The sequence below is a fragment of the Lepidochelys kempii genome, chromosome 9 (genome assembly GCF_965140265.1).
Source record: "Lepidochelys kempii isolate rLepKem1 chromosome 9, rLepKem1.hap2, whole genome shotgun sequence".
Taxonomy (NCBI): Eukaryota; Metazoa; Chordata; order Testudines; family Cheloniidae; genus Lepidochelys; species Lepidochelys kempii.
Genome location: NC_133264.1, coordinates 90,650,755 through 90,665,957, shown reverse-complemented (window position 1 = coordinate 90,665,957; position 15,203 = coordinate 90,650,755). Strand labels below are relative to the sequence as shown.

Here is a 15,203-nt window from a genome sequence, read left to right as displayed (position 1 = left end):
TTCTTTTCTTTCTGCTCCCAAAAAGAAAGAAGTTAGGTGGGAAGCTTCATCATTAGAGGCTGGATCTGCAAGATACAGCAAAACAACAAACCATCATGCATCTTTCCTGATACATTTCCATTCCTCCTTCAAGAAATTCAGACTACGGGTGCGTACAAGACCATTTTTATTATATAGGACCCGATGTTGTTCAGTCACTGCCAGAAAGTCCCACGTATCCAGTTTAATACTTATGCATAGCTATGCAGGTACTATGCATGTCTGTTACGAAACACATAAGAAAATCCATCCATTGCACTTATCTTCTTAAAGAAATTGTAGTGATATTTTTAATTGCAACAATAAATCCAATATTATATCAATTCAATTGAAAACTCACCAGACTTCGCTCTTATATCCTCTACAGCTGAAGAGGTGCTCTGGGGGGAAAAAGACACCCTGGCTTCCCCATATGAGCTCTTCACCCCTCTGTGTTTCTCCTTTATTGTTGTGTGCAGTTTAATTGGTGGTCATTGCAACATTTAGAGCTCTTTCTACAGGCGACTAGAATTAGCCCTTACAAGGTTACCTTCAGAGTCCTTTCTCAAACCTCAAGTCTGCAGCTGGGTCACAGATAGACCTGACCAGTGAACAAGGGATCCTTTGGGGCAGTGAGGATGGAGTTGAGAATAGTGGCTTGCACACAACTAGACGCACCCTTCTATGCATCCCAAAGGAAAGGCAAGCAGGTTTTGAAACTGCTCAGCCCATAAATACACGATCATTCCAATATCTTCACAGCAGTACGCCAAGTTCCAGCCTGTGACGCCCTGAGTCTGTGCCAGCCAGATTCCTGTGTGAGTTCAAGGAGTCTTGGAGCTGCACTAACTTATCTCACTTGGCTATGGTCCTAAGGGGCTTTATACCAGTGGAGGATCTGCCCAGCCCCACCCTTGACCACCCCAAGTGGGGCTAGGTTGGGTGGCTGGTACAGGAGCTGGCTGTACCGGCGTCACACCACCAGGAAGGTCTCTTCTTCCAGGAGAATTTTCTGCTGTCAAGTTATGGCTGGAATCCAGTTCCCTTGTGGTGGTGGTGGACAGAGGCTGGAGCCTAACACAGGATCTATCCACCACATTTATTTTTACAGGGGAACTTTGCCTTGTGATTTGGAAAATGTGCACTAAAACAAAGCCAACATTGTTGCCCTCTCTGTAACGCCCCTGCTTGTGGTGAAACAGGCAGGCTAGGATTCTCTTGCAACAGGCACAGAATATTCTGCTGTCACTCTTATGCCATCTGTGAAACAGAGCTCTGAGAAAACATTTCAGATGTGAAACTTAAGTAGGGGAATTCTCCTCTGCCAATTCTACCACCAGCTGGAAAGAAAAAAATAATCACAACGTTCTGCAAATTTCAAAAGCAACATAGAACTACTTCAGTGCAATTGTATTTCTTGGAGTGGCATAACTAATCTTCAGCTGGTAGAAATGAGCGTAGCTGCATTGACTTCAACAGCGCAATGCTGATTTACAACAGTTGAGGATCTGGCCAGAAATGAGAGGGACTGGGCGTGGAAGCTGTGAGGTTCAAAGGGGAAAGTCTGCTTCCTGTCTCGATCAAGAGAACCTGCTTTTGATCAGCAAGCATTTTGTGACCATAAAGATTCTCAAAGGGCAGTGAAGTAACATGGGCACTGACAAAAAAATGAAAAAAACCGAATCCCCGCCCAACCAAACCAAGCCAATCAAACAAAATAAAACAGAAGGAGAAATGTTTAAGGTTAAAATAGGCAAAAGGCATTTGATTAAAATAGGCAAAAGGCATCTTTTACATTTTACTTATGAGTCTGATTCAGGCAACACATGGTCCATTTTGTCAGCTGTTTTGGCTGGTGGGTACCGTACTGTAGAAGAGGATTAGAAAGTAAACAAAGAACCCAAACCCTACAAAATTCAAGTGGCACAGGAATTTTTCCTTTAGTGGTAGGATAAGCTAGTTAAAGAAGGTGAAAAGAAAACACATTAGCCTCTGGTGTGCAGAATCAGGACTCCCCTTTGTAGCAAAAGAAAAGAGCAAGCGGTAACCCGAAATGGGGTAGTGGGAGCACCAAGCTTCACCGTGCAAGCTGTGTAATTTCCCATCTAGCATTTGTGAGTCAGACTTGACTGGGAGCTGACACAGAGAAGCAAAGAAGCAAAGAGTAAACACAATGGAAGGTAAATACAGTAGCACTATAATGTATGTATTATGTATTCTGAATGTAGCGTTATTACATAAGGATTTTTTTTAGGATCTCACATCAGACACTAAAGGAAATCGTAAAGTTCAAATACCAAAGCCATCTATTGCCTTATACAGCACACATCTCTACGAATGTATTTATTAGTTCCATTTTATAAAATCGCCTTTGCTAATAGGTGGTAGAACAAAAATGAAATAAAACAATACAAGCCAGAGGGGAAATCCCCCATTATGTTAGACCTCTCTTCTTAACCTATAGCTCTCAGTTTGTTATTGTTCAGCTGAGTTGGTTTCAATGAACTGGGTCCCTTTTGTCACCCTACCTGTAAATAAAGTGAATAAAAAGCAAACATCCTCCCTGGTACATGGCCAGAGTTATGTCAGGGAGGAATATGCTCCCAGATCATTTGGTTTTTGGAAGCCCTATTCCTAATAGTTATCTTGAGAAAACTTGTATGGCTAGCCTGTATGTTAGGCCTGGACAAGAATATGGGAAATGGGGATAGCATGGGGCCTGCCAACTCCCTCCCCTCATTTGCAGTGGTCAAGCACAAGCCCCTGGAAAAAGAACGTGGGAATTAACAGGGCAATAACATCTACTGGCGGAAGAGTAGGATGAGAGCAGAGACATTCTCTCCCTTCACTTGGGCTAAATAGTAGAGATGGGGCAGTCAGATTAAATCATTTACCCAAGGTCACAAAGGAAGGTTGGCAGAGCCAGCTATAATTCAGTGTCCAAGCCCCAAAACTATCCTCTCTCTACAGTCTGGGCCCGCTAGCTACCAATGTGCTTTATTGCATTATTCTGGATGAAATGGCACCAGCTCATCCTGGTTTTGGCATCTTGAGGGATTTTATTAAACTGTTAGGAGGACAAGTGTGAGTTGGGTTGCCCTTTTACTATAGCCCTTGATCTCTTGTTCAGTTCATGTCAAATTGTGTCAAACTGTGTGATAACTACACACTATAGCGTAATTACACAGACTGATGTGGACACACATCTGCTACGCAGGGAACTAACAAATTAATTTGCACTGCACATAGAGCAGGGCCTGAGCTGTGAAGTTTGGATCCACAACCTGGATTTGGATATGAACTACCCCATCATTTGCGGGTGTCAGTATTCAGGGTTCTAATCCAGCCTGTCACAGAGGTAAGATCAGGGTTATGAAGTTCAGATACACATCAAGACTTTTCCATGGTTTCGGTAGGGAATAGGGAGAGAAAGGGATTGAAGTATGTTCCTATGTTCTGGTCCAGGCCCATCTCAAATTGTAACCAATCCGGGACCCCAGAAGTGAAAGCTGATTTTCTTCTTCCTCTGTGACAATTATAATTCCATCAGCATCAGTCTCCTCTTTGCAATATATAGTGACCAATGTTTAATATCCCCTACTTCTGTATAACGCAATGGCTGAAGGGTTCTTCTGTGTCATCTCCGCTATTCTTCAGCTTCATCTAATGATGATGAACTTGGAGTCCCTCTGGGCAAGCTGATTACCCAACAACAAGATTGACAGGAAGTTTTCTAGGTCATAGAACTTACGCCACTAAACACTCAGGTCGAAACCCTGTGATCCTTGTTCAGTTACTAAGCCTTTAGTCAGGCAATGATTATGTTCTGAGTAAGGACGGAGTAAAACACTGAGCAAGAACTTTGGGATTTCTTTTATTGCATCCATATGACAGCTAGAGCTGGTGGGACATTTTTCCATTAGAAAATGGCATTTAATGAAAATCATAACTGCCCACAGAATAGGGATGTAAGAGTTTAACTGGTTAACTGATAAGCTTGATGGTTATTGGTTTCTGTCAACGGTTAAACTCCGCCCAGGGTCCTGGCTGTCGCCCTGCACGTGGGGTCCCTCCGGGCTGCCAGCCCCGTGCCTGGGGCTCTGCTGCAGCCCAGGATCCCGGCGTGCCAGGGGTCCTGACCACACCCAGTGCCAGGTGCTTCAAAGGGAATGAACAGAACAGGACAATTATTGAGTGATCCATCCCCTGTTACCCAGTTCCAGCTTCTGGAAGTCAGAGGTTTGGGGATGCCCAGTTAGTTTATTGGAATAGACTTACAAATGGGTCTTCTTGATTTTTGGGATCCCAACACAGGCAGACTCCATTACACCTCCTCCCTCCCTGTGTTTCTCTCAGTAAGGCAGAGATCACTCGTATTTTGCTGTGATATTATTGTTAATCAAGCATCAATAACACAGAAAGCAGAGCCTGCTGTAAGCAGCAATCTGCCTTTGCCTGATCTCGCCTCTGCAAGACAGATTCCCACTTTCCAGAATGGAAGATGCCTTTTGATTTGTGCTGCCAGAATCCACTTGACAACAACAGCTGCTGCTCATGCTCCCCGTGTATGGCCCTTCCTGTCCCCAGCACTCCCCGGAGTCAAGAGCGAAGAGCACAAATGCAGGGCTTGAATATGGCACAGACGTACCAACAGGAAGTTCCCTCTCCAACAGGGGAATTCTCTGCTGGGCATCTGAGGCTAGGTTATGGCCCATTCACTCCCCCTGAGTACCTTGCCCATCTGGCTCTATATCCTGCATATAAAGACAGTACCATAGAAATGTAGAGCTGGAAGGGACCTTGAGAGGTCACCTTAGTCCACCCCCACGCTGAGGCAGGACCAAGTATACCTAGACCATCCCTGACAGGTATTTGTCCAACCTGTTCTTAAAGACCTCCATGTAGAGAGACTATTATTATTTCCCCCCCCCCAGCAGCTAAGCTAAGAATCAACTTGATTAAACCACAATCAAACTTGCCCTTTGATTTTACTGAGGTAAGCTTTTCAGTTTGTTCAAAAATGCCCTGAGACAAAATAAACCATCAAACACTATTTAACAAATCTATACTTGGATACTTCCCAGTCCAGAGAGCAACTGTATGCATTCATGCTGGGAAGTCAGAGCAAAAATGGACACCCTCCTGTGGCAGCAGTTCACAATTGCAGAGATTATCTTAAACAACCAGCCTTCCAAAGGATACACAATTGACTATAGCACTGGAATCTTATAATCTTAAATGAGCACAGTTATACGAAGAAACACCCCAGATCATCTGGTGGGAAAGTGGTGCATTATACTGAGTGTCATTTGCACTATCAGATGACAAAATACAGTACATGAAAGCATTTCGCTAGAAAAATAAATCCCTTTTTTTCCCCGAAGGAATCTGCACCTAAGAACTAGATAGTCCAGCAGCACTGTTGCTTTTGAGAGATTCGTTAAAAAACAAATTGTGCAGTCTATTCTGCCTGTTCTGTTTTTAATCTACCATAGATAACCCTTTGTAATGTAAGATCAATATTAAACAGAACAACCAAGTAGGTATGTTCCACACGTATATGCAGGAAGACATACGTTTGTGTGTCTGAATATTTTTTAACAGTAGTCCAAGTTTTCCTCTAGAAATACAGTTCCTTTTTTTCACAAATCCCAGGCACACAAATCATGCTAATTTCAAGTACATATTTTATCCTGCATTGTCGTCATTAAGTTTGATTAAGCATTCTCGAGGTTCTATATGAAAGAATCAAGCCCTTTCATAATGCTGAAGCAGAGAGGATGGAGAGGAGAAAAGAGATACTACATCTGTGAATGTTCATAAAATGAGCATTCCAGGAGATATTAAATGAATACCCAAAATGATGACAAGTATTTGTTGAGTGTCTGAATGACAGGTAGTCAAAAATAAAATTGCACGCTAGTTATTGCAGCAGCTGGGAGAAACAGACTCATGTCAGACAAATCTTCGCCTTCAATATGTTTATCATTAAAAGGATACAATTAAACTCTCTCTTTAATTCACTTTGTACTATTACTACATTAAAAAACAAACAAACCCTGATGCACGGACTGTATCTGAACCACAGTTACTTAATATAATCCCTGCTAGTGATCAAGCCCACTGGGGTTTTTATGGCAAATAGATCTGTGTTTTCTCTCAACAGTATCTCCCCTATTAATGTAACCGTTTCTCAGATAGGAAGGAGTACACTTCCCGGTTTGCACTTTGAGCCAGGAAAGAAGAGAGTCTTTCCTAGGAATTTAACCCTTTCAATTCCATTTAACAGTTTCTTTTGGGGAGAGAAGGGAATGTTTTGACCTTTCTAACTCCTGCTAAGAAGCAGTATGATATGCTGATGCTGATAGGGACCAAAAGTCTAAGGGTTGAGCCCCCAATTCTGCAATGCTCTTCAGTGGTGTAAGGTCAGACCCTATCTGATGGCTTGTAGAGGTAAAGGAGCACTGCAGTGGGGACAGGGTAAGTAGCCACAGCTTACAGGCTGCAAATGCAGGGACTGCTATAATGCCTTCAGAAACGCCAGGGAAGCATTTGCTCCATGTGTAACAAAGAGGCAATGTGCATTCTGACTAGCTAGTGACGGGGGGGGGGTCCGGGGGGAGGGAGGGAGGCAGGGCGGGCAGGTGGCAAAGCCGTGGCCCTGCCTCCAACTCATCCACATACTTGAGGAATAAGGTGCCTAAATTTTTGGGGTGTGTGGTGGAGGTTGGTGGTACTGGGAAAACATTACCAGGTTCCTTTGCAGGCAAGTTGCTAAAGCAGCTGATTATAACTGCCGCAGTGTAGGGCAGGGCTTTCTGTACATCTACTTAGGAGCAGACATAGTCGGGTTTTATGTTTATGTTTCTTCTACATTAACACATACACAGAGGTACAGATTTCCCTTTTCTAACATGTCTTAGTAGAAGCTAACTGAATACAGACATTGCAAACTAAATTAATATTCAAAAGCATATTTCTCGCAGGAGCATCTCAACTATTTGGCAAAAACACGTGGTATAAATGCAAACAAACCATGCATGCAGAATCCATGAATATTATGCACATTACAATGTCATTTTTTACTTGTCCCACAACCAATCAGGAAAAACACAGCTATAGATGTGTCACTGTGGTTACAGACATCAACACATGCAGCGGAATATTCAGAAATTGCAGCGGAATTGATCTGAAATGGATAACTGCATTTCACTAACTAGAAATGGGCAACAGAATCAGATAACTGAACAGTGCACATCCCTTTGAAAAAGTGGAATTATGCACACAGTCCACATTTTCAATGCAGCACTTGGACAAAACTCTAATTTAAAAATGGCTCAACTGATGTTGTTAACTTGGAAACAAAAGTATAATATTTGCTCACTGTAAAATCAGAAAAAATAGAAGACAATAGGAAATGCTTTATTTGTAAGGTTGCTGTGGACAAATAAGTAATTGCCTGAATGATAATTGTTGAGAGAATCCCATTTTAAATGATACAGTAACAATCCGCTGTGCACAGATCACACTTCCTAGCAGCCTCTGACAATTACTTTTGTCTGACAATGAGCCTTTTTGCTATGGCATACAGTTTTGCAGAATTCCCCTTCGTAAGGCTCCGATCCTGCTCCCATTGAAGTGAATGGCAAAATTCCCATTGACTTCACTGGTGCAGGATCAGACCCTAAGCCGGAGGTCACACCTTGCTGTATTTTAGGAAACTCTTGAGGTTCTGAAAGCAGTCTTGCAAAGAGAATGAATGGTAACTATCTCTGTACAGTACTTAACATGCAGCACATGCCTTTCCAATAGCATCAGACAGGATTAAACCCAAAGTTCAGAAGTACTTACTCCCGCTAGGGATCAGGTCCCTATCTGGAATGAAGAGTTTGTAACCATAATGTTTTTCCAGAACATCTGGCAGTATTTCAAGTGCAAACTGCTCCTCTTCGTTATTATCACAGTCTAATGCATCTGGATCCACTTTGGTGTAAGAGAGATAGGCATCGTATTCCTTGTTGTCTGTAGAAAAACAAAAGCCTATTCGCAGTCATCTGTTTGTAAATGTACCAGGCAGAGGTAAACTGTCTTGTGGCCTAGTTCTGAAACCCTTGTGTGTCATAACTCCTATCATGAGGTCAGTGGGGGTTTTGCACATGTAAAGAATGCAGTACTGGTGAAAATACGTTCTTCCTGGTTGTTCAATATCAAGCTTAAAAACCACTGCATTATGCCAAAAACTTTTAATGGTGAAACACAAGCAATCCATATTGCATAATAGAGATTGTGAATTATTCCTGGTTTTATACGCATCTTTCAACTCCATATGGCTTTATCGGTGGGTATTCATAAGCCTCATTTTATTCAACTCTTTTTATAGAAGTTTTAAGACGACAGCACTCATCTGTGACTTCCTCGTTTCCCTTCACATGCTGAGCTGGTAAAGTATGGCTTTGTATGGTTCAGCAAAAGGTAAACAGGTGCATTGGAGACTGTCCCACACCCAGACAGACTTTGGGAAAGTCCAAATGTTGCAGCTTGGGTTTCTTTGTCTTTTATACATAATGAAGGACCAGACTGTGCCTGATTGGTAAAGGTGTATGTTGGGTGGGGTGGGGAGGAAGTGCAGAGCTGCACCACCACTCCAGTAGTTTCCAGACTTTCCCAGAGTTCACTGCCTGACTCACTTAAGCTCCTCCCTTAGCTGCTGGCCCGCTCTGCTGATCAATGTGGAGGGATGGCTTGCACCCCTAGTGGCACTTTAAAGAAGCAGTGTAATTGGCCTGGCCCTTGAGTTGGCAAAATGGGTACAACAGAGGGTAAGGCTGATTGTGCCACTTGCCCCCACCTGGCCTACTCGCCCACACAAGAACAAGGTGGGGACAACTCACCCACACCGTACTACAGGATCTTAGCAGAGCAGCCAAATCTTGCAATGTTATTGCGAGTCTCATGATAGCTGGAATTTTTCTTAAATCCCCAGTTCCTGGATTCATGTGATTAGGGGAAAATCTGAGCTTTCAATTAAAAGAAAAAAGTTCCTAGCCTTTGTGTTTGTGGAAAGAAGCCTGAAAACATGACCTGAGTAAGTACAAAACCCAAAAGGCAAATATAAAGAACCCCCCAATTAATTTAAAAAAATCTAATGATTTTTAAGCTAATTTCAGAGGTTTCTTGGGCCTGATTCATCAATTTTAATGTTTGGAGTTTGTAATGCTGTCTTAGTTAATGGCCATTACCTTTATTATAACCCTACAGTATTTCAGAAATAGTGGAAAAAATACGTATGTGAAAGAGTCAAGTTTTAACAGAAAGATCTCAAGTGATGGCTACCAGCTGTCATTTCCTACAGAAAATGAAAAATCAAATCGTTAATGTAGTGAAAAGAGAAGTACGTGAAAGTAGGATTATTAAGCACCAATTTTCTGTAAAAAACTGGAAAAAATCGTTACAGCAGAGTCAAAGTTCATCAATATTTTGTATTAAAGGAAGATAAATAGTTGATGAGAATGTGATTTATTAAGTGCTGCTCTGTAAATGATGACTATTTTCCTAATATTCCTTAGATAAATCTATTCCACTATGGTTCATGAGCAAAAGCCAACATGATGTGGACATTTATTTGCTTAGCTGTGGAATTGATTTCACGCTGAAAACAGGGTGCTCAAGCGAACTCTTGTTTCTAAGACAGTCTGGTAAATTTTGATATGATGAGCTAGGTCTTGCGTGATTACCTTCAGTGGCTCATTTAACAGAAACAAATCTGCCTCTAATCACCAGAGCAGCATGGGATCTAGTTTAACTGATATCCTAACATTTCCTCAATATCAGCAAACGACTAGAATGGCAAGGATGGCAGCACTGCTGAGTCAGGAAGACCAGCAGCAGAAGGGTTAAAACCAGACAGGTCTAGAGACTGTTCCAAAATCTGCCACACCAGGCAACAATGGAACCTGCCAGAAGGTGTTCAGGGGACAGCCAATGGGTAATCAGGGAGGCAGATGTCACTGCTAACAGTTCAGGCCCTTGCCAAGGTAGAAAAGTGAACCCCGGGGATGGCCACTGTCGTTGGCTCTAAAGTAGAGTGAAATGAAAACAATCAAGCCAAGATGTAGATCAGGTTAATACTCAAGGTTAACAAATGTCTGAACATTGCTTTAAATCTAACTTGTTATTGAGAAACAACATTTTGCCTGGGAAACACAAGTGCATGTGTCTGTGTGTATTTCACACACATGGACTTCCTGGGTCTGATTTTCTAAAAAGCTAGGCACGTGGTTTGCACACACAAATTAAATGATTGTGCACCAATGCCCACTTATGCACCCAGCTGTGCACTTCAGCGTTGTCTAATTGTATCTTCTGTTTTGGCACAATGCACCAAATACTGTACACGGTCTGTAAAAGTAATTCTACTAGATGTACTTCACTGTTATTTGACAGCAGCTCATTGGCAGTGGGTGGGAGGTGCTGGTGGGGAGGGAGAGGAGCTTATCAGTGTGGCCCCGCAAACAGCTGAGCACCCACGATTTTTTTTCCAGCCCCAGAGCCCTCCCAGAGTCAGTGCCTATGAATTTAGCAGGCGCACACAATGACCTGTGTGCAGAAGGGGCATTCTCTAAACCTCCAGGAAACAGGGTTGTTTTTTAAACGAAAACCAGCCAAACAGCAACAAAAAAAATCACATTAAAAATAGCAATAACTTGATGCCGACAACACAAGTCAACAGAACCCAGGCAATTCAGAGTTGAGGCTGGCACGTTGAGCTAGATCCCCAACTGGGGTGAAGAATCAAAGTAATAGCTGATGTGAAATAAAGTCAGTAGAGCTACACCAATTTACACCACCTAAGAACCTGGCCCTTCTTCTTTAGCTGATGGATTTTCAGTGTGAATACTGCCCATGTGGAAGAGATTTGTTCTGTGTCATGATATTTAAACATAGTTTCTAAGTACTGCTAATGCAGACAGAGTAAGAAGGAAATTATTTTCCTCTGCCTCATAAGTAGCATCCACATTCTTGAAGCCAGCAGATGAAATTCTGGCCCCATTGAAATCAATGGCAAAATTGAGAAAAGCCAGGATTTCACTTAACATATCCATCGAGCGTTTAATAGAAACGATTATTATTTTGACACTGACACAGCTTAGTGTCGAAGCAATAGTTCGGGGGAACTGGTTATTTTTATATAGGAGGAAAAAACCTTCCCCTCTTCTTTTCCAAAACGTAGGGATTCTTTTAGGTGTGGGATTTTCAAAAGTGCCTCTGTGATTCAGGCACATTGACTTTCACGGGACTTATGCTCCCAAGTGGCTTAGGAGCATTTGAAAATGCCACTCTAGCTCTTGAGCAGACACAGAGTACACTAACGTGGAATAAATTGTATGGACCTGATTCACATCTGGGTTGCTCCCGTTTTACAGTATCTCAAAACTTAGATTTTGAAGCTAAAAATGCAGTGGTGGAACGTACCTCATGGGTCTAGCAATTAAAGTCCTGCTCTAGCAAAGCACTTAAGCACATGCTTATTGAGCATGAGTAGACTCATTGCAGACAAGTTAAGTGCCTACCATAGATACTAAGGGGGAAAGCATTTAAAAATTATCTGCTTTACACCAAACTTCCATTCCAGTCAGTCCTCTGAAATAGTCCACATATCTGCATTAAATTATTTCCCTGCTCCCAACTAGTGTTTGATGGGGGAAAATAGCATTGACATATTAGTTAAACAGAAATAATTACTGTGGCTTTTTGCTGATCCTTTTAAATTGGCAAATATAGTGAAATTGTCCAGCAAGAAATAGTTCCAGTCTGCAATATGCGCCTTACTGGTGACTGTTTTTAGTGGGTGTGGTGCTGGGAAACATGAATGGAATTTAGAAATCTGAGGAAGGGTCAGAACTGATTTTCACCTAACTCAATTCTTTTGAGGAATCCATTCACACTTTGTCCTCAATAAAAGGCTTATAAAAGAGGCTTCAGAACAATTCCTTTATGGCCTGCTCATTGAAGTCAATAGAAATCCAATTAATTTCAGTGGATTTTGGAATAGGATTTTTGGGCCTTATCGTTCAAGGTGCTAAATACCTTCAATTTCAATTGACTTTAGGCACCTTTTGGCTTCAATTAAAATTAAGGTCCCTCAGCACGGGCCTATGATATCTTTTTTGGGGTTACAGTCCGTTTCCCTGAGAGACTACTTACCATCCATAGATTCATCACCTCCAAAATTCTGTCTATAGAATAGCATTAATTCTATGTTGTAGCATTTATAGATAGTCACAAGCAAAATAAGCAGGAGAAGGATAGCTCCTAATCCTCCGGCAAGCTCTATTTTGTAGATCAAATCTAGAATAAGCAGAAAAAGACAGACTGGTTATGATTCTTCCAAGCTTTAATTGCACTAATTCAGTGTGCAATTCCATGTACAATTGAGCAGCTTCTCTTTATTGCCATTATAAAATTGTCTACCTAATTTTCAGTTCATTAGCTATTATTATACTTTACCTATTCACTCCTTCTACTGCCAGTCTACAATTGCCATCTAAAATTCATTTGAGGCTATAGTCATAACTCTTCGACAAGGGAATTATGCAGTGAATTTACACAGAGTATTAATCAGTTTTTAAATAGCTTGCAGAGGATAATTGTATCTTCTGTTTGGCACAATGTACAAAATACTGTACACGGTCTGTAAAAGTAATTATACTAGATGTACTTCACTGTTATTTAGCAAAAAGAAAAAGAGGACTTGTGGCACCTTAGAGACTAACCAATTTATTTGAGCATGAGCTTTCATGAGCTACAGCTCACTTCATTGGTCAAATAAATTGGTTAGTCTCTAAGGTGCCACAAGTCCTCCTTTTCTTTTTGCGAATACAGAATAACACGGCTGTTACTCTGAAAACTGTTATTTAGGAGACTCTAGTTACCCAAAGAAAACTAAACAAAACTTTTATATTTATAAAGTCAACAGGTGACTTGATTTGATCTGGTAGGCCAGGGCTTTGGCTAACTCATTTGAGAATTGTTCTAGCCCCTAGAGTGCACAACATAATGTTCATGTCAAGTGTTAATGGCCAATGGGAAGCCAGGGACGTACACGACACAGCTAAATGCCACTTTGTTTTAGAGGTGATGGATACTAAAGGCACCCATGTGCATAAGATGGGAGTTCTCAAACTTTTGCTTAGTGCATGCCATATCTTAAAAGGGACTAGAGCTGGCTGAAAACTTTCTGATGGAACAGCTTTCCATTGGAAAGTGCTGATTTGATTAATCAAAAAATTTCACAGGAACATATTGACATTGATAATTTTTTGACAAAAATTTGGACAAAGTGCTTTGTTTCGACTTTATTGTTTCTTCATCGATATACTATAACAAATGTACTATACTATTAGATAAGACAAAGTCAAAACAAAGCAGTGTAACCTTATTGAAATACAGCTTTTCAATAAGGTCTTTTTGATGTTTGCCAAACAATTTTTTTTTCATGTCACAGTTTAACTTTTTTTTCCAAATCAGGATGAAGGAATATTTTGAAATATCAGAATTTCCCATGGAGTAGAAATTCCAAGTTTTCAACCAGGTGTGATAAGTCAATATCACCTGGGCATCTTCCATTGTGGCTACAGGAACAATCTCTTCTGCCATTTACAACCACAGAACATCCTTGTGACGACAGTGATTGTTTACATGAAAGAGTGACATCAGGAAAGTACTGGAGAATTGATTGAGATAAAAATTTTCCCTTTTTGGAAAATAGATTAATAATTCTCTTCACTTTTGCGCTTAATTTTACCTTCCTCTGTGCTGTTCAATGGGCAAAGCTGAAAGATCCATTATGCTCTATTGTATATTCAGTGTCAGACATAATTCCCTCTCTCCTCCCCCCCAACAGAGGTTTAACCCTGTGGACAATAAGGCCCCATTGTTTGATGATAACTAAGATAGATCTATAGAGACCTACAAGATTTGTGTCCTTTCTGTAAGCCATAACAACCGTTTGTATCATCTCTACAGCAAATCTAACAATTCCTGTGTGTGTCTGTAGGCCATGGGCAGCATTGTTTTCTGTGGAGAGTCCATCTCTCTTTAATCATCTCAGTACTCTGGTCCAACAAAGCCCAAATATGTTGACCTTCAGGAAATGGTATAACACGAAACTGCCAGGGTTTGGAGCCATACAAGTGAAGCATGGTTTATACATTTATAGATTACAGTTGATGTTGCACCAGGACAATGACAATCTGATGATAATTATATAGGGCACATTTCATACATGGATCTCAAAGCACTTTACAAGGAAGGTAAGAGTCTTTGTCCCCTTTTAAAGACGGGGAAACTGAGGCACAGACAGGTGAAGCAACCCCAGGCCAGTGGCCGAGCTGGTAACAGAAACCAGGTCCCAGGAGCTCTGTGCTCGAGGATATGCTGCCTGTCACTGATAAACCAATGACAAAAGTTGGGATGACTTACAATAACTAAATCTGCAGCACTGGAGGTGCCCATTTTCTGACTCCTCTCAAACATAGAATAGACACTACAACTACTCAGCCTTGCTTTTCTGTTCATCCACCCATAAAACTTACAAGAAGACAACCTGACATAGCTATCATCAGCAGCCCAGATTACTTTACACAATATGTCAGTGCAGATATTTACCACTTTGACAAATATAGTTCGAAGAGACATAAAGCAAAGAACTAGGATGATACAAGACATAAAGTTTTGAAGCATAAAGTTTACAAAAACTTAGATGACAAGAAAATGTACGATTATGCCACTGATGTCATCTTCAGGTTGAAAAAAGAACACCAGGCAGGCACAGTTTGGGCTTAGTTTCCATTTTGCAATGCTTCATGTTTCAGTAATTAACCATCAGAGATGTCCTCAACTTATTTTCAATTTCAATTTCCAATTTGCAAGATCTCTCCAGCAAGAAACCATAGTCCCACAGAAGTATGAGACGGGAAAAGTCACTCTGCATTTCTCAGTGCTCGTTTTAGAAGTCCTGCATATAGAGGTAGCACTCTTGGGAGACTACTCCACAGTCTGATAGCTCTACACGCATCCAAAATTTTGTCTTTCTTAATTACATTCCATTACCCCGACTTGTACCTCCCATAGACTACACTAAATATCCAAGCTATACATGTTTTAATCTTTCCTCAAAAATTAGC

At 41.2% G+C, this 15,203-nt stretch overlaps 1 protein-coding gene across 10 annotated transcripts in view; it reads right to left on the bottom strand.

The window, feature by feature from the left end:
- The window catches only part of IL1RAPL2 (interleukin 1 receptor accessory protein like 2), a 547,775-nt gene that overhangs the window by 4,719 nt on the left and 527,853 nt on the right, over positions 1–15,203 (bottom strand). For all 10 annotated transcript variants that reach the window (XM_073358328.1, XM_073358323.1, XM_073358325.1 and 7 more), the window contains 2 exons: positions 12,223–12,366; positions 7,870–8,040 (listed from right to left, as the gene is read on the bottom strand). In XM_073358328.1, coding sequence (XP_073214429.1) covers positions 7,870–8,040; positions 12,223–12,366 — 315 coding nt within the window. The remainder of the gene's footprint in view (positions 1–7,869; positions 8,041–12,222; positions 12,367–15,203) is intronic.